Raw genomic sequence first — 25,338 nt, 5'->3', positions numbered from 1 at the left:
GATTGAGGTGTTACTAGAGGAGGTTTTGGAGAAAATTGATAAACTTAACAGTGACAAGTCCCTGGGACCAGATGGCATTCACACAAGAGATCTGAAAGAACTCAAATGTGAAATTACAGAACTATTAATGTAGTTTGTAACCTATCCTTTAAATTGGCTTCTGTACCCAATGATTGGAAGATAGCTAACATAACACCAATATTTAAAAAGGGCTCTAGAGGTGATTCTGGCAATTACAAATGGGTAAGTCTAACATCAGTACTGGCAAATTAGTTGAAACTATAGTAAAAAAATAAAATTGTTAGACACATAAATGAACATAATTTGTTGGGGAAAAATCAAAATGATTGCTGTAAAGAGAAATCATGCCTTACTAATCTACTATAGTTCTCTGAGGGGGATCAACGAACTTGTGGATGAGGGTAGTCCAGTAGATGTAGCAGACTTAGATTTCTAGAAATCCTTAGCAAGGTCCCTCACCAAAGGCTCTTAAGTAGTAAGTTGTCATGGGATAAGTGGAAAGGTCCTTTCAGGGACTGATAACTGGTTAAAAGAAAGGAAACAAAGGATAGGAATAAATGGTAAGTTTTCCGAGTGGAGAAAGGTAACTAGTGGGGTCGGTACTGGGACCAGTGCTATTCAACCTATATACAAATGATCTGGAGAAAGGAGTAAACAGTGAGGTTACAAAATTTGCAGATGACACTAAACCGCTCAAGATAATTAAGACCAAAGCAGACTGTGAAGAGCTTCAAAAAGATTTCACAAAACTAAGGGTATGGCCACACTAGCCACCCTAGTTCGAACTAGGGTGGTTAATGTAGTCATTCGAACTTGCAAATGAAGCCCGGGATTTAAATATCCCAGGCGCCGCCATTTTTAAATGCCCGGTAGCTCGAACTGCCTGCCTGCAGCTACACACAGCACAGGCTAGGTAGTTTGAATTAACACTCTTAATTTGAACTACTGTTACCCCTCATTGCAGGAGGAGTAACGGTACTTCAAATTAAGAGTGTTAATTTGAACTACCAAGCCTGTGCCGTGTATAGCCGCGGTCAGGTAGTTTGAGCTATCGAGCATTTAAAAATGGCAGCGCCCGGGAACATGCAAATGAAGCCCAGGATATTTAAATCCCGGGCTTCATTTGCAAGTTCGAATGACTACATTAGCCACTCTAGTTCAAACTAGTAAGTGATTGCACAACAATACCCTAAGTGATTGGACAACAAAATGACAAATGAAATTTAATGTTGATAAATGTAAAGTAACGCACACTGGAAAAAATAATCCCAGTTATACATGCTAAATAATGGGGACTAATTTAGTTACAACTACTCAAAAGAGAGATCTTGGAGTCATTGTACATAGTTCTCTGAAATCATCCACTAAATGTGCACTGGCAGTCAAAAAAAGCAAACAGAATGTCAGGAATCATTAAAACAGGGAGAGAGAGTTAAGACAGAGAATATCTTATTGCCTCCGTATAAAACTATGGTATGCCCACATCTTGAATACTATGTACAGATGTGGGTGCCTCATCTCAAAAACGACATATTGGCAGTGGAAAGGTTCAGAAAAGGGAAACAAAAACTATTATGGGTTTAGAATGGGTCCCATATGAAGAGAGATTAAAAAGACTGGGACTTTTCAATTTAGAAAAGAGGTGATTAAGGAGGGATATGATAGAGGTCTTGTTATTAATGGTTCACAATCCTGCTGGAAAAGTATAACAAGTGGGGTTCCGCAAGGATCTGTTTTGGGACCAGCTCTGTTCAATATCTTCATCAACAATTTAGATATTGGCATAGAAAGTAACCTTATTAAGTTTGCAGACGATACCAAGCTGGGAAGGGTTGCAACTGCTCTGCAGGATAGGGTCATAATTCAAAATGATCTGGACAAATTGGAGAAATGGTCTGAGGTAAACAGGATGAAGTTTAATAAAGACAAATGTAAAGTGCTCCACTTAGGAAGGAACAATCAGTTTCACACATACAGAATGGGAAGGGACTATCTAGGAAGGAGTATGGCAGAAAGGGATCTAGGGGATATAGTGGACCACAAGTTGAATATGAGTCAGCAGTGTGATGCTGTTGCAAAAAAAAAAAAAAAAAAAAATCATGATTCTGGGATGCAATAACAGGAGTGTTGTGAGCAAGACACGAGAAGTCATTCTTCCGCTCTACTCAGTTGGGGTATGTCTACACTACCCCGCTAGTTCAAACTAGCGGGGTAATGTAGGCATACCGCACTTGCAAATGAAGCCCGGGATTTGAATTTCCCTGGCTTCATTTGCAGAAGCGGGGCGCCGCCATTTTTAAAACCCCGCTGGTTCGAACCCCGTGCAGCGTGGCTACACGGGGCACGAACTAGGTAGCTCGAACTAGGCTTCCTAGTTCGAACGACCGTTACTCCTCATGGAATGAGTTCCTGTTTCCTTCCAAGGGGCTCAGAGCTGAGCCCTCCCCCCATTGCCTGGGGCCCAGCGAAGTCTCTTGCCAGCCCTGCCTAATGATGTTGCAGTTCTACCAGCATCAAAGTGGTTTCACTTCAAGAACTGGCATTACATATACAAGCTAGAGTTCTTTTTTTGCCTGTATAAGTTGTGTCTACACTAGGAAGCTTTGTCTGTACAACTAGACCTCTGGCATACACCTGTACAAACCTTTTCTAACATAGCCATGGCCTCAGAGTCATATTACAAACATTCTTTACAGTTTGAGTGTTTGATTCAGGCTCATCTCTACTTCTCGTGGTATAGCACTTTATCAACAACAGGGAGTGCCCTAAAGGGAGCTACATAACCATATGCCTGTCTGCTTTGTTTATAATTAAAAGATCACAAATCAAATTTTGAATTCTGTTTCATCAGTACAACCCAGAACTACTCCTCTACTTCAATGGGATTACTTTGGATTTACACTGGTGTAAATTATGACAGGATATGGTCAGATAAACCAATGTAAATACTTTAAAAAAACATCCAAATGAGTAGTCCCATGGCACCTTAGAGAGAAACCTATTATATGTATAGTGTCGTGAGCTTTCGTGGGCAAAACCCACTTCTTCAGATGAGCATGAGTGGAGAGTGCCACAGGACTACTCATTTTTTAAAAGTTCCAGACTAACATGGCTACCCCTCTCAGACAATGTAAATACTGTATAATTGAGATAATACGAAGAAATAATAGTATCATAGCAACTAGGAACCCCAGTCTCCAGTCATGGTGCAGTATCCTATTGTTCTAAGTACTATACAAAGAGAACATTTACAATTCAAATACAAAACAAGAAAACGGATGGATAGTAACAGATTCAAATTTATTGGAGCCTGATTTTAGAATCCTTACTCATACTGCAGAATGCTTATTTGATCAAGTACAGTAGAGTCCCTATCATCCGACGTAAACGGGACTGACACATGGTCGGATTACCGAATATGTCGGATGATAGGGACTGCTGCTGGGGAAGAAGCAGCCCTGGCAGGAGCCTCATCAGCTGCTCCTAGAGAGCACGGGGACAGCTGATGCTGCCAGGGCCGCTTCTTCCCCAGTAGCAGCAGCAGTAGCTGTCCCCGTGCTCTCTAGGAGCAGCTGATGGGGCTCCTACTGGGGCTGCGTCTTCTCCAGCAGCAGCGCATCAGCTGCTCCTAGAGAGCACGGAGACAGCTGCTGCTGCTGCTGCTGCTGCTGCCGCCGCCGCCGCCGCCACCGGGGAAGAAGTAGCCCCGGCAGGAGCAGGAGAACGGCCCCACTCGCTGCCCCGTTGTCCTGGGCAGGAGGCAGCAGCTACTCCAAGAGAGTGATGGGGCAGCAAGCGGGGCCATTGTCCCCATCCGCGCTGTATCCGACCCTGCAGCTCCCAGGGACAAAGTCCCCGGGAGCTGCAAGGTCGGAGAAAGCGGAGTGTCGGATTACCGGGAGTCGGATAATCCGGACTCCACTGTAATACCAGGAATTACTCACAAGAGCAAGAGCTGGTTTAAGTAAAGGCTCTACAATCTGACCCTTAATTTGTAGGCAGACAATGCTATTAAAAACAAAAACCAAAACTGAATACTGATTTCGAACGAGATTTTCAAATTACACAATAAAGAGGAGACCTTTTAGCTGTCATATACAGTTAAAATGGCTCCCTGACTTTACTGTAATGCATAGCTGCACAATGAGGTTTTCTAGAGCTTTCCTCTAACAAATTCTTCTAGAAACGTTCAGTTTAACAGGGAGGGACTGAAATAAACTGCTTCCGAACTCGGATATTTACCTGACCTATTGGACCTTTTCAGGAAGGAAACTAATTCCTCCAAGAAAAACACGTGACAACAGATTAATAGTCCCACTATGTGCACAGTAATCATTCAACAAGAAAATTCCTGTCTCTGACTACAAGATGAACTGGAGTTCTTATCAGTCTGAGAATATCTGGAAAAGTGTGCAAAGTAGGCATACCTCTATGTTCCTTTTCCCTTTTGCTAGTGACACTTTTATTACAAACTATACACATCAGTAATTTAGAAAATAAATACTCCTACAAATGTGTCTGTAATTTCTGATAATGTACTTTGTAACCGGATATACTCAGTAGTGCTTACAAGCTAAATTAACACATCCACTTTTTTTCTTTTTAAAGAGGCAATGTCACTGGAGGCAATAAATGGGCAGTTTAATTTGCAAATTTGTTCACAATGGACTTTGGTTTTGTGCCCATTGACTAAATGGCACAGTTTAAAGCCCCATTGACTTCAATGGGGCAGAATTAACCTCAACAGGATCCTAACAACACTGCTCTGAGCGGGGATTTGTTTGTGTGTTTTTCTAAAGAGCAGTGGTGATTTATTTGACAACGTAAATTGCATTGATTCAACAGGGAATGTGCAAACCAATTTGGATGAAGCAAGAAACATTTTCAAACTGCTCAAAATTCAAAGCAAACTCGAAACTTTTCAAGGTTCAAAAAAGCATAATTAACTTTATTTCTCTCAAGCCCTCTGCCCCCGAAACTGGAAGCACTACTTTTTCTGTATATACTGATCTAAAAGGCAACAGTACACCACAGACATAGCACTTTAATATCTGCAGAAAATAACAGATTTATTGTTTTTTCAGCAAGGATTGGAAGCACTGAAGTAAATAAAAATAGTTCTTTGCATAATATTTCTTACCCAGCCAGAAACAGAAATCTCATGACATCCTGTTTGCATGAGACTTTTAGTCCAGTTTTTAGACGCGATGTTTGAGAAAGCATCTGAACATCTGGAGTGCTGCTCCACCATTCCCCCCTGCAAAAAAAGGGGCTAATTCAGTGAGTTGGGTGGCAATTAAAAAAAACGGTGGCTAGGCATTAGGAAGGTGGCTGTTGCTATTACTGTTCTTTTCACTAAGGTCACATAGCCCCATGAGCTACAAAAGAAGCATCAGAAGAAGGTCAGCGAGGAAGCAGCACATTGAGTACAGACAGATTTGTACTCAATTTACTGGTTTAGTAAAACAGTAGGGACATTCTGCCTTCATTTAAACATGTGCAATAAAACGTATCATTGTAAGTGTTGACTAATTTGACCAGGAATTGACACCAGAATTTTTAGCTTGTGGGGGCAAGTATTATTCTTTGGGGTGGGGTGGGAAAAGCAAGAGGGGCAACTAACAGAATGCAGGCATTATATCCTGCTGCAGATAACTTTTTCTAACCTGTACATTTAATTATAACCTTCAACTGTAGCTTTTGGCACTCAGCCTTTGACCCTACCAACTCAAATCCTGTTCCCTTCAGATGAGGAAAGCCCAAAACACAGTGGAACTGCTGTGATTTTGTGGTGGCCATTACAATTAGGGTTACCAGATGGTTTCAAAAAAATACGGGATACACTTGATCTTAGTTGGCGGGGGGGGGGGGGGGGAGGGAGGGGAGAGAAGACAACCGACTGGCAGGAAGCAGGGCTGGCTGGGAGAGGGGTCAGGGGTAGCAGGGCTGGCCGCGGAGGAAGCGGGGGAGGGGAAGCGGGGCTGGCCCAAGCACATGCCGATTCCAGGGTTCTGCCTGTCCCACACATGGTCCCAGGCCAGGAGCACAGGCAAGTCCGGCCCCGGGGATTCCATCCTGCCTCGGCCCCACCCCTCTCCTCTCTACTGCGTAGTTGTGTACTGCCTGGCTGGTAGACACACTCACGCAGTGTGAGCGTGTCTACTAGCTAGGCAGTATGCAACTACGTACTGATACTCATGATAATAATAAAACTTACTTTATTAGAAAATATGGGACTGTCCGGTCAAAACCGGACACCTGGCAACCCTAATTACAATGGCCCACAAGGCACCAATGTACCAGGGAGACAGGAAGCTTGGGAAGGGCAAGGAAACGGCCTTTCATTCTGTGATAACATATTCCTCTGCAGTAAAAGTGCAATGGCTGTGGAAAGTGTATGCCCTTGATGGGAGCAAATGCTGAAAACTTTCTACCTCTTCCCAACTTCATATTCACACACTTTTGCACCCATTTCTCTTCTATTTGACAGAATCTATTTGGATTGCATACATAGAAAAAACACGGAGAAGATCTGTTTTTATTTTTGGTTAAGTTGTATATTGATTTTACTTATGGATGCACCAGCAATATATTCTTTTAATAATTTCCTCCTCTCTATCAGTCTCTCTGTGTGCAGGGGAGGGAGAGTTATTTTGATGGAGAATATAATATTTTAACAAATATTTAAATGGTCTGTTATCCAACCCTTCATCCCCTGTGCGTACACTCAAACAGATACACATACTTTTCACATGTTAATAGATTATGTATACCCACTAGGCTACACCTATGGGGGAAAAGTCAATGTGATAAGAATTTTATTCTTCCCTTTTATCTGTTTTAGTAAGTCAATAAGAGGCAAAGAAAGCACAAAGTGTCACTGACTGGAATCTAACAAATGTAGCAAATGACTTCTCCTAAATAAAATACATTTGTGGCAAACAGCTGCCTCTCTGTAATCAGTCTTAAGTCTGAGCCTATAATTTAGGCTCCTTTAAATAAAAGAGTATAGTTATACAGCCTCATGTTTCAAGAAAACAAAGCATGAATCAAACAGGACACATGGATCATTTTCAATGAAAAGCTTGCCACAGTGCATGCATAGACAACAAATGCTAGACAGTGCTAGCTCTAGACCAAATGGCATCCGAGGCAAGGAGCGTTTTTGGCACCCTCCCCCGTTCCATCTGTTAAACTTCTGAGTAACTTTCTGGCCCACGAAAGCTCATCATCTAATAAACCATCTTGTTAGTCTTTAAAGTGCTACATAGTCCTGTATTTTGTTTCACCCCAAGTGTGGTGTCAGCTAAGCCAAACATGCTGTCAGTTGCCTGGTCACCTCCCCCTAAATTCGGTCCTAAGTCACCAATTATACTGTCTTACCTGACAACTGGGTTCTTTTCAACAATGGAACTCTTCTATTCTGGTGTCTCTTTTCTCATCACTTTCATGGAAAGATTACCTCTCCTTAGTCATCATCTCCCTCAGCCCCAGCATTCTAAGCCTGTCATGAGTGTGCTAAAGATTAAAATATCATACTCCATCCAAAAATGTTTGTGTTTGTTTACAACAAGACAAGTTAGAGTTTATCTTTTAACACAGAATTAAAACATCAATATTTTAAAACAAATTCCAAAAGCGTGAGACATGGAATTGTGCAATATAGTACAGGCAATTATAGGAAGTAATACAAAAAGGGGAGGTGCAGCTTGTGATTTTAGACACAATCCCAAACAAGAAGTGGTAGCATCAATAGCACCATTCTAGGACAAGTCCCAGGCACTTCTGAGTCACTATTCCTCCCTTGCAACCTCTTCTATTAAGAGGAAATTACTTCTTCCACCTCTCTGGCTCAGCTAAACAAATAAGCAATTATCTACAAATTCTGAAAATTATTCAGAGCTGTTATTTTGATGGCTGAAATGAGAGATTTTGGACTGTCACTGGGTGGCTCCCTCCCCTCAACTCCTGTGCATCCAGACACCCACCGCACACCCAGATTCCCCTTCTGAGTTCCATTCCCTGAATTCAGATCCCCCCATCTACCACTGAATTCCCCTTACTTGAAACTCTACCTTGCCAAGCCACACTCACTCTGCACCTGAACCACTCCACCAAGCCCCCCCCCATGCCTAGAACCTCACCCTACCAAGCCCCATTCCCACTAGCTTCCAAATCTCCTTTCTAAGCCCTATCCCTCCAAACCGCCCCCCCATCAAGTCCATACACAGGTTCCCCATGCTGACTTCCAACCACCTTCCCCTGAATTCCCACCATGAGTCACATTGCCCCTGCATCCAGACCACCCCCATAATCCTCTGTGAACCTCCCTCCTCATCTAGACCTGAGCCAAGCCACCTGCACCCTGATGTCCTCACAAAGAACCTTCTCACCACACATGGATTCCCCACACTTGGGATGCTGCCAGGCTGAAACTGCCTGCCCCCTCTGGATCTGGGACCATGGCTGGGTGTGAAGGAGAGTGTTCCTTTTGCTTGGTATTGTGATGTGCTCAACACAGACATGGCTCTGGGGTGTTTTTGAGGGAGGCCCTGCTCTTGTACGGTGTCAGGGTTGGATGCAGACCCATCACTGACGGGGGGGGGGGGGGGGAAGAGGAGGGGGAGTGCTAGTTGATCCTCATTTTTGTGCAGCCAATGGCCTTCATGCCTCACTGCCCCACTAGAACCTCCCTTTCCATTGCCCTTCTAATCTACTGTCTGCAATAGTTTCTGTTCTAGCCCAACGTCACAGCTGATTACAACACTAAACGTATAGTTTAATTTGAAACAAATCTGTTTAATCTTTATTTACCCCTGAATATATTTCCCAGACCTAAAGGCTACGTCTAGACTACCCGTGGCTTCTGAAAGAAGACATGGAAATTAGGCATATCATCTTCCGATCCCTTTTTTGGAAGAGTTTTTTTCGAGAAAAAAAGAAAAAAAAAAGCAGTCTAGACGGGAGTTTTCGCACAAAAGCCCACTTTTTCAAAAGAACCCTGTAAGCCTCATTTTTGGAGGAATAAGGATTCTTTCGAAAAAGGGAGGTTTTGCACAAAACTCCCCGTCTGCACTGCTTTTTTTTCCTTCAAAAAACCTCTTCAGAAAAAGGGATCAGAAGAACATATACAAATGCATGCCTAATTTGCATATCTTCTTTCAGAAGCCATGGATAGTGTAGACGTGCCCAAAGAAAAGCTCTTATGTAGCTCAAAAGTTTGTCACTCTCACCAACAGAAGTTGGTCCCCTGAAACATATTACTTCACCCATCTTGTGTCTCTAATGTTTTATATGTCCGAGAAAGGACACTGACAAAAAGGCTACAGTTGTTTATGAAACACAACTCCTGTTAATCACAAGAAAACATGAAAAGATACATCTCAAAAAGGAGAATTTTAGCCACAGTCATTTATATTGGATCCCCTATTCTTACAGTTTTTGGAGAGCCTTCTGATCCACCAAACACTGTAAAATTGAATTAAAAGGTCATGCTTCTACACCTGCTGCTCAACCTAATGCTTCTGATTGCTAGGGTAAAAATGTCAAAAGCATGCTCTCAAATTACACATCAGATTTTGCCTGCCGAGTCTTTTTTGAACTCACCATTTTTCATATCCATTTTTTTCAGATTATGTGAAAAACTGAATTTAATTTTAGAAGTTGGACTGAAGCACCTTTGAAAACAGATCCTTATATAAACAACTGTTGACATATGATATGTTAATGCTTGTGGCCTAGGGAAGAAAAAAGTTACAATTGAACAACATTCAGTGCCCCTTGCCTTCTCTCTTCCATTTTCAAAATCCTAGAAACAAGAATAACTGTTTTAGAGACCACAAATATTAGATAATCTTGCAAATTTTATCAAAATGCCATGACTGTTACAATATCTGTACCAATCTAGTTCTAGCTGCAATGACACTTCAGCAACTGCAGAGAAGAAAATTAAAGAACTCAGTCAATTCATTGTAATGGAAAAGAGGAATACTAAGTTAAAGTACCAACACAGGAATTTTGTTGAGGCACTCTTTGGAAAAACAAAAGGTCTGAAATGAACACTCACAGGAAAAATTCGCAAGGAAAGTGATTTTCACTATCCACCCCTATACAGGTCATGAGAAAAAAGGCCATCTCAATTTTTTTCAGTCAGCATTGTTAGCACCATATGGCACATCATCCAAAAGTCAACAGTACATCACTTTTTTTCTTTCACTTATTATTTATAGGATACACAAATTATGCTAAGCCTTTTACAGGCACGTTTAAAGACTTGAGGAGTTTATTTGATCACAAGAAAAAAATAAAGGAGAAAACATACACGCACAGCAGTATTGGGCATGCTATTTCTTTTTCCTTTTTTTTTATGATCTTTATATCTAGTCAAGTCCCCTGAATTACTCATCACTGCTGCCTTATGATAAAAATGCCTCCTCTTTCACTTGCCTCCCTCCCCTCCTTCGCCTTCTCCTCTCCCAATTCTTGGTTGAGTATGAAACCAACTAGTTAGATAATATCTGCATCAACCATCCCAAGGTAACTTGAAGGTCTAGTAGGGACAGAAAAAGGCCTCCCTCGTGTTTTCTACCCCACTACCCAGGAGCAGCATCAGCCGTTGGATCAAGGTGTCCCCTTGGTGGTACAATCAATAACCATAGCTATGTATGTTCCTAGCACTATATAGCCTTGACTTAATTGGTCTCTGAAATCTTCTTCTTTAACACTTTAGCCCCATCAAATGGGGTCTGCTCTGAGTCCTCTCCCTCCAAAGTGCTCTGTTCAGTGCCATATCCTCCATCATACCACATGTTAACGTCATCCTTTATGACATCCCATAACTTCTTCTTTAGTCAGACTCTCTGTCTCTTCCTTCATAGAATCATAGGGCTAGAAGAGACCTCAGGAGGTCATCGAGTCCAGCCCCCTGCACAAAGCAGGACCAATCCCAACTAAATCATCCCAGCCAGGGCTTTGTCAAACCAAGACTTAAACACCTCTAGGGATGAAGATTCTACCATCTCCCTAGGTAACCCATTCCAGTGTGTCACCGCCCACCTAGTGAAATAGTTTTTCCTCATATCCAATTTAGACCTCCCCCACTGTAACTTGAGACCATTGCTCCTTGTTTGCCATCCATCACTACTGAGAACAGCCTCTCTCCATCCTCTTTGGAACCTCCCTTCAGGAAATTGAAGGCTGCTATCTTCAACTTCTCATTCTTCTCTTCTGCAGACTAAATAAGTTCAGATCCCTCAGCCTCTCGTCATAGGTCAAGTGCTCCAGCCCCCAAACATTTTGGTTGCCCTCCGCTGGACCCTTTCCAATGCATCCACATCCTTTCTGTAGTGGGGACCCCAGAATTGGATGCAATATTCTTGATGTGGCCTCATTAGTGCCTAATTAAATCTAGATAGACCACTATTTTATAGGCTCTCTCTTTATACAATTATTTTCCTGTTGGTCTCTGCAATATACATTTGAAAACAACAACAGCAGCCCCCCTTCCCTAGATTCAGGAGCAGCTCCTACGACATGGATTCCAAAATATCTAGTTGGCTGCTAACGTAAGTCTGATGGAAAAAGGATGTGAAATAGGAATGACTGCATTATACACAACTTTGAGGAAGGAGAGGCAGCACAGATTATGAATATTCGCACAAGGTGATACCATTTTGTTAATAAATATAAAAATTGTGGATAAGATGTACAGAATAATTTAGAGCAAAAGAAAACAGCAATGAATTTACACTGCAAAGTTTTTAATCTTCTTTCAAGACCCTAATGCTAGAATACATGAAAGAGAATTGATGATGTGTTGGTAACATTACTTGATGCATGTCAAGATCAGAAAACAGTGAAGAGAAAAACCTAGTGGTCTTAATAATCAATTTAATCAAATCCAAGACCACAAATATTAAAATGCCTTAATCATAATCATATGATTTTTGTGTTGCATGATTGCCGGTCACAGTTAAGTGTTAAATGGCTGTATTATAGTGCTTTAACATGTTTGGATTTTTTAAAATGTTTAAACACAATTTGCATTTCCCAGGCTTATAATGCTTGCTTTTAGAATACTTACACAAACGCAGCAATTATTTTTTACACTTACATTTTTATTGTGAACTCTCAAACTCAACTCCACTTTAACACCGTTTTGTCTGAAAATGTATTTGACATAGTTTTAATTTAAAAGACCATGTGAATTTAAAATAATAAGCTCACGGGTCTATGGTATTCTTAATATATACACATATATTAAAAAATTAACTGATTTCTGCCTCTATCACAGCTCACCACCCAACCACTAAGCATTTCCTAAACTTATTATAAGAATTATTTTTCCCTTTACCATTTCTGCTATTTCATTTTTTAAATTTTCAAAAAAAAATTATTTCAATTTTGATATAGCTATTTATTTTTTAACCACATAAATCTCTGTCCTTGCTAAAACACCTCCTATGCACTGGTTCTTCATTACCATCTAAACTTCAAACAGATAAGGAAGATAGCACTGTGAGGAGAGATGGATGGTCTTCTCAGTAAATCATTTGTTCTTGTTAAAATTGAAAGCAAATTTTTGGGAGGGATTTGGAACAATGCTCAGTGCCCCAAGTTCTGGACTAGCATGATGGAAAATTATTACAGACTTCTCAATTGATTTCTTAGTCTAGTTTCCCTGAAAACTGAAATCATAAGAAGAGTGTAAAACTGTATTATAGTATAATCCAGTGGTCCCCAACGTGGTGCCCGTGGGCACCACGGCGCCCACCAGGGCATTTATGTGTGCCCGCCGAAATAGCTGGGCTGGCCCTGCCCCCAGCGCGCAGCACATGCATGGTGCTGGCCCTGGGCTCAGGGCGTGTGTGCGGCCCCTACCCCCAGCCCGCAGCTCATGTGCGGTGCCAGCACTGGGCTCAGAGCGCATGGGCAGCTCCCACCCCCGGGTGCACAGCTCATGCATGGTCCCACCCCCGGGAGTGCGGTGCGGCACATGAGTGGCCCCGCCCCTGAGCACCCGGCATATGGGCAGCCCCGCCCCTGAGTGCCCGGCAGCCACGAAAGGTTGGGGACCACTAGAAATCTGTATCATTTGTTCATTTGGTTGCTCTCTGAGTAACCCATACCATCAACACAACATTTTGTTAAATAAAGTTACTATGAGACAAAAATGGGAGAAAACCAAACAGTAAGTCCAAATAACTCAATGCCTTTGGTAGACTTGCTAAAGTTTTGTTTAATACGCCACAAAACTTACATGGCTACTTATTTTTTAATAAAGTAGATCCTCAGAAAATATAATAAAATATATTATTTTATATTATATTTGAACTTATTTGAACATGTAGAGGAATTTTTTATACCACTTGTTTTTCCTCTGTGACATTATAGTATATAGTCACATGCACAAGTCACTTCAGGCATTGTTGGCTACCAAGCAAAATCTAAATTTACTTTAAAAGATTTTCTAAAGAAAAAATACTTAAAAAGTTGTTACCATAATTAAATGTTAGATAGTACTGCTCCTCTCTCCACCAAAACATTCTGAATTGGAAGAACACACACACACACACACACACACACACACACACACACACACACACACACGAGAAAAAGAGAATTCTCATAATTGTATAAGTATGTTAACATAATACATTTGTGTAGTCAGGAATGATTATTCTATTTGTTACCTAGGTTACATATTCTTTGTAGCACAATAATCCCCCAAACACCACGGCTACACATATATATTAGTTTTATTTTTATTGTCTGGTTATCAGTATACTGCAAGGAGAGGAGTCTGACTATATGTTTAGATAATATTCTATACAAGTAAATGTGATTAAGTATCAATATTTGACACCAAAAAGAATGATCTAGGCAACAGAATACACAATTTTTAGATCAGGCAATATCTAATGCGACAATTTATTAACTCCATGGTATGGATATTTCATTCCTAATTTATGTATTTTAACAATACAATATTTATTAAAACTGTTTGATTTAATTCATGAAGTTCACATAGGGAATAGACAAAAAGCTATTGAATTCCAGTTTCCCTAGGACACATTTTGTCAGGTTAAATATACTTTTATTAAATACGAAAGCTGCATAACTTGAAAGAAAGGTGGCAACTGGCTATTGCTCAAAATCATTTAAAACTAAGCAAGCAGAAGGAAAATATTCAATTTTGTAAGGTAAGTTAACAATTCTTCCACATTCTTCAAACCATATGTTGTACTCATTGACAGAGTGAAAAACTGATCCCATTGACAAAGTCTGTGTTTGTTTCTTCTTAGGTGCATATTCTTTCCTAAATGCATTATCTGTATAATTTCCTCTAAGGCTAATGTTAATAAAAGTTACAAAGATAAAAAGGGAAAAGATATCCATGGATATGAAAATTGGTAATAGGAAAGATGTTTTTAAAATGATACATTAATCAAGTTAAAAATATAGATCCATTACATCCATAAAGTTGCTAGCAATAGTCACAAGTATATGATATATGGAATGCATATATCATTAGATGCATATACATAGTTGTGTATGTAATTTTAACACATACATTTTATGCACACTGACATGTTTCTATTTTCATACACATGCACAATGCATTTGTGCATGTGTTTAAATATGGATATTACTAGTATCTTGAATGTACAGTACTATACACATACACACTTGTCTTATACATACTTTGTTATATATACACACAAAAAACACACACATACATATAGCTATTACTAGTAGCTTTGTGTGCATAGGTATTGATCTATACATACATATACAAACAAATAATAGATGCACACAATGACGTGCTGTTCAAACCTGGACGCACAAAATCATGTGTGGTCATCCAGACTATTTACATGAGTACAGGTTTGCAATGTCAGACCCTGAAGATACTACATTTTCAACTTGATTAATGATCGGTGCATAAATTAGAAAGTAATATGAAAAAGAATGCTGGACTGAAAATTTCAGCATATACTGTGTCAGTATCTGCGCAATGACATTTAGCTATTTAGGGTTTTAACCTTAGGTTTAAAACAATAGGAAAGGATGCATGTGCTTTTATACTTTATTTTTAGAAGCTTTGGATTTGGCAAAGGCTTTCTGTGTTAATATGCCCAAAGTAGTTTTGCAAGATGTAACTTTGATTTTCCCAGTACTTAAATATTTTATAGTGGCTTCCTACTCAAAGAAACATTTGTGAGCACTAAGCTTGTTAGGGTAAATGGATTCATTTTCCCTGTGTCCTGATTCAGATGGGGACCCAGAGGAGATTTTAAAATGGATTCGGTCACAAAATGACCAAAAATGTGGATTTTGATTATAGTGTTGTCTATTATTATTGTATGCGTATTATTGTCACCAATAAATCCAAGCAGAATTTAACGATCCCTTTTTGTTGGTGTACTTTTGGAAGTAAAAATGCAGAAAATGCTAATGAAAAAAGGACCACTCTTGCAGTTACAAAATTCTACTTTGGGATCTATCCTTCATAAACATGCCTAAGACACCGTCAGCATTGATATTAATTTCACAGAAATGTTCAGGGGTACAGAAGACCCAGCAAAAGATCTCTTGATTACGTAGTATGAAGGCCACCCAAACTGATTTACATTGCATGGTATTATGTGAGATAGAACTATAAAAAAGTTACAGACCAGATTCTAAGCTGATGTAAATGTGAGCTGCTCTATTTACTTCATTTGAGCTATTTTTATTTACACCATTTGAGAATTTGACACAAGATATATTTTTTTCTTTTGTCAGACCCCCAATGTAACATTTATCATCCCAGAATGAACATTAGCTGACTACCTCTGTGTATGTTACATTTGTCTTCCCACAATATTCTCTCTCATTCAAAAATCTTAGCTATATTTACATACGTTAACATTAGCTATTGGAGAATTTAATTTTAAGTTGTTTCCCTGAAAAAGTTAGTATATGTTCCAGTTGCATGTTTTCATTCCATTGCTCCAAGACAAAAAAGGAAACCTTGAATGTTCACTGAGTAACAGAGAGTTTTTTTGCCTTCATACAGTGGGTTAAATGTGAGCGTTTGCTAGACTCTTGTGAGCCAATTAATATTTATAATACATTATACATTGTTTATGTAAAAGAAGATTAATTTTAAGTTCTACCACAACGTTAACATTACATCATGCCATATATATTAATTATTGACTTGCCCCATTTTTATTATACACATATATATATGATGTCCTTTGTTAATTATTATATAATCAACAAAAGATTTTTCATGTGATCCTATAACTAAAAAAATACCAGGGACCTACCACTGTAAGAAAATGAGTGCCTTCAAATCACAGAGGGGCTGATAAATGAGGAGAGTACTCAGCACCTCACAGGACTGAAGTTATAACTATCAAAGCAAAGTGATTTAGACTTTTATTTCTCATTTCTAGAGCTTCACAATGACTGTTACATTGACTGTTAAACCCACTCTAGCATGCATGCCTCAGACAAGTGTACCAGAACTCTTAATTAAAGGGCTTCATTTTTGCCACAAAAGGAGCTAGATTGTAATGGCATCTTTTGTCCCATGATTAATGAAGGATGAAATATTGTTTAAATAATTAGCAACACTGCTGGGATAGAATGCAAGTAATTAGCATAGCTTGACACCCAGAGCCACATATCAAAAACCAACTAGTTGCTGTTAGCATCAACAGTATGTTGATTTTAAAAAAAGAAAACCTTCATGGGAAAAAATGTCACAAAGTGTGGTTTGTGCTTTTTTAATAAGGAAGTTATCATTAGAAATTTAAGAATGAGTACAGCGATTCTAAAGAGTAATACACATTCATTTTTTCAAAAAATATTTGTACCACCACCATTTTTCTATCACAGTATTTTCTCAACTATCAGTTTGATCCACTTCTTTTAATTGATGTTGTAGTTTATTATCTTCTACATGGCCATGTAGATGAACAGTACTATATAAAAACTCAAGATCAAGATCTTTCGATTGTGTTGGCATTGCCCTTAATGAAGGTGGAGACTGCAAATGAAGAGTAGATTTGGAACTTGTGCTTGTCTGACAGTATGGGCCAGATCTTCAGCTGATGTAAATCCACATCACTCCCTTTATTGTATGGGATGATGCCGATTTACATGCTGTAGATCTCACTCTAAGATTTTAGCACATAAAATATTTTCAGCCTCTTGAAGAAGAAGGGTAGAGAGAGAAGGGATGGGGCCCAGTTTTCAAATAGGGTTGCTCAGGGTCGATCCTAACCAACTGGCGGCGGCCCCTTGAAAATGGCAGCCCCGGGAGTCCGCCCAGCTCACCTGCCCCTAAGAACAGTTCTGGGCTTGCTTATAGCCAGACAATAGAGCTTTGATCTGGAAAGAAACTACCTGGCCTACAACCCTTCTTTTCAGAGTGTACTGCAGCATATGGAGGAGGAAAGCTGGGATTATATGAAGGAAATGGTAGCTTGAAGCAGATACCAAATAGTCTTCATAGAGGCTTGTTATCTGACAGAACTAACCGTGGGAAGAGATCAACTATCTGACAGGACTGATATGGCCAAGAAAATATGTATCTTGCTACCTTGGACACAAAATGCCAAAACATTGTCATACAATATGTAAAGAGATAATTTTAGCGCAAGAAATTTAGAAGGAATTTAATCAATGATTTGCATTGTCATTAAAGCAAAAATCTCAGAGGAGTAGCCATCTTAGTCTGTAATTTTAAAAACAATGAGGGGTCCTCTGGCACCGCAGAGACTAACCAAAATATATACAATTATGAGCTTTCATGGGCAAAATCCACTACCCTCAGGACCACTCGTGTTATTAAAGCAAAATGGCATCATCTTATATTGCTCTTCTCTACACAATGTATTCATGTTTACAACCAGAGCTAGCAGAAAACTTAAGCACATTAGAAACTAGCATGGCTATTGATATTAACTCAAAGCTATAAAGGAAAGAGACAACTGTTTTTAAAATGCTGCAGTTAGGCTTACAACGTCTAAATAAAATGCTAGATCTTTCCTAATTGCTTATGTTGAGAGCCTCAAAAACATACTTACCCAATATTTAATTATCGCAGATATTTCACGTTAAATAGTGCATTCTTACCAATATAAATAAATGAATGAATGATGATGATTATAATGTAACACTTCTAAATAGTCTACCAAATACTAACATTTCATTAAGCCTATTACTAGTTTTTTTCTATCCCTGTTATTTAATACTAAAGGTAAAATCATATCAATCATGACCAAAAACCTTATATTTATCAAAGAATAAAATTGTGTAATTTATGTAAAAATAACCATATTTCATTATTAAACAAGAAATTCATTAACATTTTCAAAGGAAGCTGTTATTTTCAGCTAGATTGTCTTCCCATTAGTATTCACTGTTTTAATATAATGTGATTTTTATATGTACTCATATGTACACACACACACACACACACACACACACACACACACACACACACACAATAATGCATGTTATTAGCATAACTTTTGAGATATGATCTCAAGATAATTCAACCTATTCACTTGGTTTCTTACCATTATAATCATTGCATAAAGAAGAATGATCTTTTTACCTTCCTACTCATGATCTTTCAATTGTAGTCTTCCTTTGAAAGCTGCATTTCCCTAAGGAATGGGGAGGGGGGGGAAGGGAGCGAGAGGGGGAGGGTTTCCAAGGTTCTTTCTTATTAATGTTCTACAGCATTATGCAAATCTTGGAACTAAAAGATCCTGAGCTCAAAGAGGCATACTACTTCTCAACTTAGTTACCACTACCTGAGTTGGAGTTTTGTTAAATTAATTCCATGGTGAAACTGGAGAACATCCAGAGAATGTGTGTTAGCAATTCCGGCACTACACTGAAGACGTTCAGCAATGAAACACAGGACTGTCAGAACAGCATCGCTACCTGATAGGATAGATGCCATTTCCCTATGAAAGTGAAAGAGAATCATATAACCATAGAAATGTCACAGATAGCTCTGAAACAATTTCATGTTTGTTTTCATTTCTATGTCAGCATGGGCAAATGCTGCTGCTGCAAGAGTGGAGTTAGAATTCAGTTCCCCAGACTGGCGAAGCAAGTGGAGCCCTTAAGGCAGCTCTTACAAATGCATCCCCTTCTTAGTACTGATAGAGGGATTTCAAGTGGTAAGCAACTGCATTAGAAATCATCATCATCATCAGAATATTCAAAGAATGTCTGAAATTTCAATCACTGTCCACTAATATGTATACCCATACATACATCCTTGTATGTACAGCAGTCAACATTAAAAACTTACAAGTTACTATGGATAATGTTTTAAGAAACTAAACAAAGTTTACTTTAGTATTTGTAGTGTATCTGATATTCCCTAGGGTAAATATAGGGAAGTTTAGATAATCCTGAGAACTTTATCTAAGACAAATTAATTGATACCTTTTCAAGAATAGATATATGTATATTATATGCTTACAAAGACATGTGAGAAAACATATTTCCCCAGCATGCAACTAAACAGTCATTACACTTCCTTTCACACCCCACTTGCAAGGGATGAGTAGGTAAAACTAACCTTCAATTTGTCATAGCGGTCACTCAAAGCTGCCACCTGATGATCACGATGCCGTCCAACCAGTTTACACAAGGCACAAATTAACTGGTCATCAGTCACGCAATACATGTTAACTTTCTCGTCTTCATGCTCCAGACACATTAATCCTCGGATGTGAGAGTCCGGAATGGGCTCTATCAAACGGTGGCCCGTGAACGGCTTCTTGTTCGGGTGAGTCGCTTTGAGGCACTCCTCGCAGTAGGATACCTCACAAGTGACACACGTCTTCACTGCTTCCTGGGCAGGGTCCTGGTCACAGAACTGGCACAGAACTTTTTCACTGGATGACATGCTGTTGCTATCAAATGCCCGCTCTCGGCGGGTTTCGCTAGGAGAATTGGGCCCACTCACTGAAGCTTTCTGAAATCTGTCGATAATGTTCTGCAGAGTGACGTTGCGCTTCAATCCGTCTAGACCACGTTGATTGAGAGTGATGACATAACGACAAGTAGGGCACTGGAAGGCAGTGATGGATTCCACTGATTCGTTGGTGGCACAGTGGGAGACTAATATGCGATGCGCACAGTTGAAACAGAGGCTGTGAGCACAAGGCAGCAGCAGTGGGTCTTCAAACAGCTCCAGACAGATAGGGCAGGTCAATTCCGACTCCAGTGTTTCCATCTTCAAGCAAAGCTTTCCTGTGTCGTCAGCGAAATCCAGGGAAGCTGATCAGCTATCTGGAAACATAACACAAAATTTGATTAGGCGAGAGAGAGCAAGAGGGGTCAGCCACGGGGGGTTGTCAACTTTCGCCACTGGTACTATCAAACCACTACAGCAGACTGGAGAGCTTTCTAAAGTTTTAAATCTGCATAGGCACAACATCAAGGTATTTAAAATTATACTATTTTGTATTTTAAAAAACACAAAAATCCTTTTTGTCAGCTTTCTCTATCTTTAGTATGAGACTGAGGGCAACAGCAGATGTTTTCTGATGCTTTTGCATTATTTAAAGCCAAAATTAAGACCTTCAAAAGAGCAGAACAATTATATCACAGTAAAAATAGATTCCTGCTGCAGAACTGGCTTTCTGCTTTGCTAACCTACTGGCATTTTTTTGTATTTCTGTTTTGAAGAGCAGCCGAGCAAGGATTAAGTCAGAGTATTATTCTAGATAACCTAAAAGCTCCGTGTTGCCTCTGTACTTCACATTGTGGCATTGTCTCAGATTGAAAATTTTAAGTTATGTTAGAATCATTAAATTCCTGCACCATGACTGTATCTGGCTCTATATAGCTATGTATTTATGAGTAGTGTAGTGCATAGGTATATACACAAGCAGAAGAGCACAGAGGTGTATGTATATTGTCAAGCGCGCACGTCTGTGTATGTGTACAAGTACATCACCCACCTACTATGGTGTTTATGTACAAAAATACAGAGCAACAGAGTAAAGGACACAATAGAAATATCTAGAGGGGCAAATTAGGAAATATATAATATATTTCAAATACATTTGATTAAGATAAGATATGAGCCTCTGGAAGATCACCAAACTAAAGTGAAATATCTGTGATTTGTTTAGTTTGAAAAAAATGTATCTATCTCAGTGTGTGCGTATAAACTTTGTTGTTACTACTTAGAAAGAAAATAAACTCTTTGCTGAAAATATTCAATTTAGTGGGTTGTGGATCAGCTGAAGTGGATTAGGAATCACCGTTGACTTTTAGATGGAGAGCATGGGATTTTCAAGAAAACGCAGCAGCACATCCCTGGAAAGAGATCAACTGAAACTTCATTTTGTTTCCTCTTCTCTATTCAAGTTACAAGGAATGATTTTGAAAGAGTCGCCGTACGCAGCTCTCCCTGCCTAAGCTCTCATCAAGGGCCCATTGCTGTTGCAAGCAGACAGGTCAGTGAAGCAGAAGCAAAAGCTATGCTTCACACTCACAGCGCTGTACCTCTTCACAGTACAATCTATTTAAGCTTTGTTGCTCATAACTGAGGACAGCTTCAGATGGCACAGCTGCATACTCTTTACACTGTAAAGTCATTGTTCAGTTGTGTGAACTCTTGCCTTCCCTCCCCCACCCCCACCCCCCAAAAAATCACATAGAAATCTTGGTTCATTAAGTGTGAAGAGAACCTGGTGCTCATTAGTAAGCTTGGGAACCAAATCTCTTTGAACTTTCTGCATTTCACTACAATTAATTTGGGACTGCAGTTACAGTGACAGGAATGCTATCTATAACCCCAATACAACCATAACAGAACAGAAAGGTTCAACAAATGGAGGCAAGATTCAAATCACCCTCTAATTCTTACTTAAATGTGATTTGTGGTAAGGGCAATGAGACCAGTTCCAGAAAATGTACGCAGTATGGCCCTTTGCAGTCTTCTAGATATCTGCCAAAAAATGGGAGATTTTTAAAACCCACTGACCCTATCACAATTCTTAATTTTCAGGTCTACTGTGATGATGATCTCGGTTCACCTAAAGTTCACTTTGCCACTGTCTAATTCAGTTATAACTATCCATCAAATGCCAGAAATACATGCTGTGCCTGTTAAAAATTAAAGACCTGTTGATTTGACATGGGTGCAATGATAACCTTCTACTCTCACATCAACCACAATCACACAAGCACACAAAAGATGAAAGCATATGCTGCAGATGAAAAACAATGTCTCTTTTCTTTTCTTCATTCACTATTCCATGGAAGATCCAGATGATCAAAACCTCATTTGTGCTGTCTGAATTCATTCCACCCCACAACGGAATACCTCATCGCCCATTTATCCTGCATTTTATCTGATCCACTGAAAACAAGAGAAGGGGATTTACAGTTGGCAGAAGGAAAGGTTTTAAGCCAGCCAACCTAATCATTACTTCTACATTGTCATTTCTGTGAAACACACTGGCCTTTAGAGTTTCTTTCCTACAATTGTTTTGGATTTGAGGCTTCTTCAGTGCTTCCTTGTATACATGGAAATCTCTCTGACTCTGTGTGTGCCAGCGTAACCCACACACTTAGTGAGGTTCACTGTCCCATGAAGTGGCACTTAGACCACTTACAGTCAGAGGTAAGAACAAGGGAGCTCTACAGTCTAAACTGGGAGCCAGCTGGCTTTATAGCTTAAGCTGTAAAGACTCCTACACTAAGCTCCAAAAATGCCAGGTTCAAATCTACCTGGTGGTGGTTACACCAGATGACCTCCTCATTGCTGTTCAGTTGCCTCCTTGATACCCATAGTTGTTAAAGATCATCAGCTCCAGATAAACAAAGAGGTATATGCACCACTGATCCAAAGATTGGAGCTTATTCAGTGTTTCAGAAAGGACTTAAAAGAGTATTTTGTCCGAATTAGATTTAGGATCATATTCTGATAACTTTACTCACCTTGAGTAAGTACTACTCAGTGTGAGTAAAAGCATCAAAATCTTGCCCTTAGATTGCAAGCTCATTCAGACACAGACCTGTCTTCCTGTTTGTTCAGAGTTGAATGAATAAGGACCTCAAAAAAGGTCATTTTTTCTTGTACCAAACACTGCTGAAGCCTCTAGCAAAGTCATCTGCACCTCCTCTCCTTTGCAGCTGCTGATGGCAATTACTTTTAAGAACACTGCCGTTTTCATTAACACTGCCTTTGTGACTGACCCAAAACTAACATAAGCTACTAAGAGGAACAGAGGAGGGTTTGTTTTCACAGTACACTAACAACAATCCACAGAGGAATGTCTAACCAACTACAATCCTACCATTACTTTTAAGTTGTCATTTTAAACAAGTCAATGCTAGTCATATTAGCAATCCATCCATAACATCTCTTTAAATCAAATGCCATTTTTCTCAAAGTTTCATGCATCAGCTTTCACTTTCCTAAGACTTCTGGAAAAGTTCTAACCTCTTAAAATTGGAAGACTGCACTGTAGAACCAATATGCCAAGCTTCACTATTGGCCGTAAAATTACTGCTGCACCACCAGGGTAGGAGAAATTGCCAAAAGGAAAAGAACTTGGAATGGAAGCAAAAAATTATCTTACCAAAAATACTGCCATGAGAAATATTAAGTTATACTCACAAGAGCTAATTTTAGCAATAGACAACAGTGAAACAGTAAATGCTCACATCTAAATAGTATTTCTAACTGGGAAATCTACTTTGTTAAGAACTCAGTATATGGAATAAGGTGGAAATAGAATGTTGGCCTTAAACGGTGTAATGCCTCGGAAGTCAGTGACAAAACTCCCAGGGCATATCTACACTATGGAGAAGATTGACCATCTGGAGGTCGATCTTCTAGTATTCAATTGAGCAGGTCTAGTGTAAACCCCCAAATCAAATGCTGAGGGAAGCCCCCACTGGCATCCTGTGTTCCTCATTCTGTGAGGAGTAAGTGAAGAGGATGGGAGAATATACTCCTGTCGGCCTACCGCAGAGTAGACGCTGCAGCAGCTCAGCTTAAGGTAAGCCAAATCCAACTACACATTTTTTATAGACGTATCGCGTAGTGTAGCCCAGGTCCCATTGACTTTAATGGGCCAGAATTTAACCCATAGCTCTTTAATATAATTGAAGAACTTTGAAGCGGTGATAACTTTAAGTTGCAAAGGAGAACATCCTCAAATTCTCCAGAAAAATGTAATAAGAGAAATGGACACTATAAACTGAAATGTGACTAAGTTTAATTTAGCTTGTAAGTGCCATCACCAGAGGGTGTCAGATGCATCAATAGGGAGAGTAAGATAAGAAGAATATGTTTGTTTGTTTTTGCGGGGGGGGGGGGGGAGAGAGCTCTCCAGGGGGAGATAGAGCTGGTGGGAGATGGAGGGACTATGGCAGGGTGAGGGCAGCTGGGGACCAGAAAGGTTGGGTTTACGGCAGATGAGGGATTTCCCGTCCCCCTTCCCCCCCACACACAGTCTTTCCAGCACCTTTGATATTTGCTTAAATTCAAAGGGAATAACTCACATGTATAAAAGCCATGCAGGCACATAAGCATTTCAGACTGGGGAATAAGACCCGCCTATATATATAATTTTAGAAAACACTTTCAAACTCTATATTAATTTTATTTTTTTGAAGTCCTGATTATATAAATTACCATGTTATGTCAAGCCAAGAATGCCAGTTATAAAATCAAATGCAAAACCTTTCTAAGTATCACCACAGAACAAATGTACAGTATAGAAAGTATTTGTAATGAACTTCAGTGAAGTTTGGAAGTGGACTCTAAGGCAGAATTACTGGGTGCATACGTGCATGTGTGTGCGTCTATCTAGTGTTGACACAAGTTAGCATCAAAATGGACAATGTCTGTTTTTTCAGGTTAATAGGATGCTGTAGAAATGCATGGTAAAGTGTATTTACATTCTTGTCATAGAATACAATATGGGCAATTTTAGCCAAATTTGATTTAGGATCATATTCTGATAACAGTGAAACAGTAAACTCTCACATATGAATAGTATGTGAAAGTACTGAGAAAGGCAAGAAAAAAACTGTCTAATCTGTAATTGATACACTTGGAATTTCTAGTATTATCCGTTACGAAAGAAAAAAAATGCAGTTTTCATCTGCCATAGGCTGTAAATAGAATCATTTTAAAGGGCATTTGGCATCAGATTCAAGAAGTATTCCTAATGCTAAACAACACTCCTAAAGAAAACTCACAACCCAATCTTTGTCCCAATCCAGTAATTACTTTCAACTTCTATACCTCAGACTACTGAGGTC

General features: G+C 39.5%; 1 protein-coding gene across 7 annotated transcripts in view; it reads right to left on the bottom strand.

Annotated features, from left to right (window-relative positions):
* Positions 1-25,338, bottom strand: part of MID1 (midline 1) — a 350,551-nt gene that overhangs the window by 126,776 nt on the left and 198,437 nt on the right. For 6 of the 7 annotated variants that reach the window (XM_006120186.5, XM_089775222.1, XM_006120183.4 and 3 more), the window contains exons 2-3: positions 19,622-20,337; positions 5,162-5,278 (exon numbers count right to left, since the gene is read on the bottom strand). In XM_006120186.5, coding sequence (XP_006120248.1) covers positions 5,162-5,278; positions 19,622-20,281 — 777 coding nt within the window. In that variant the 5' untranslated portion in view covers positions 20,282-20,337. The remainder of the gene's footprint in view (positions 1-5,161; positions 5,279-19,621; positions 20,338-25,338) is intronic. The other variant, XM_006120189.5, reaches the window with a different exon arrangement.

Source organism: Pelodiscus sinensis, chromosome 1 (assembly GCF_052426305.1).
Source record: "Pelodiscus sinensis isolate ZL-2025 chromosome 1, ASM5242630v1, whole genome shotgun sequence".
Taxonomy (NCBI): Eukaryota; Metazoa; Chordata; order Testudines; family Trionychidae; genus Pelodiscus; species Pelodiscus sinensis.
Note: the sequence above shows the minus strand (reverse complement) of the source record. Positions and strands in the feature narration are given on the sequence as shown.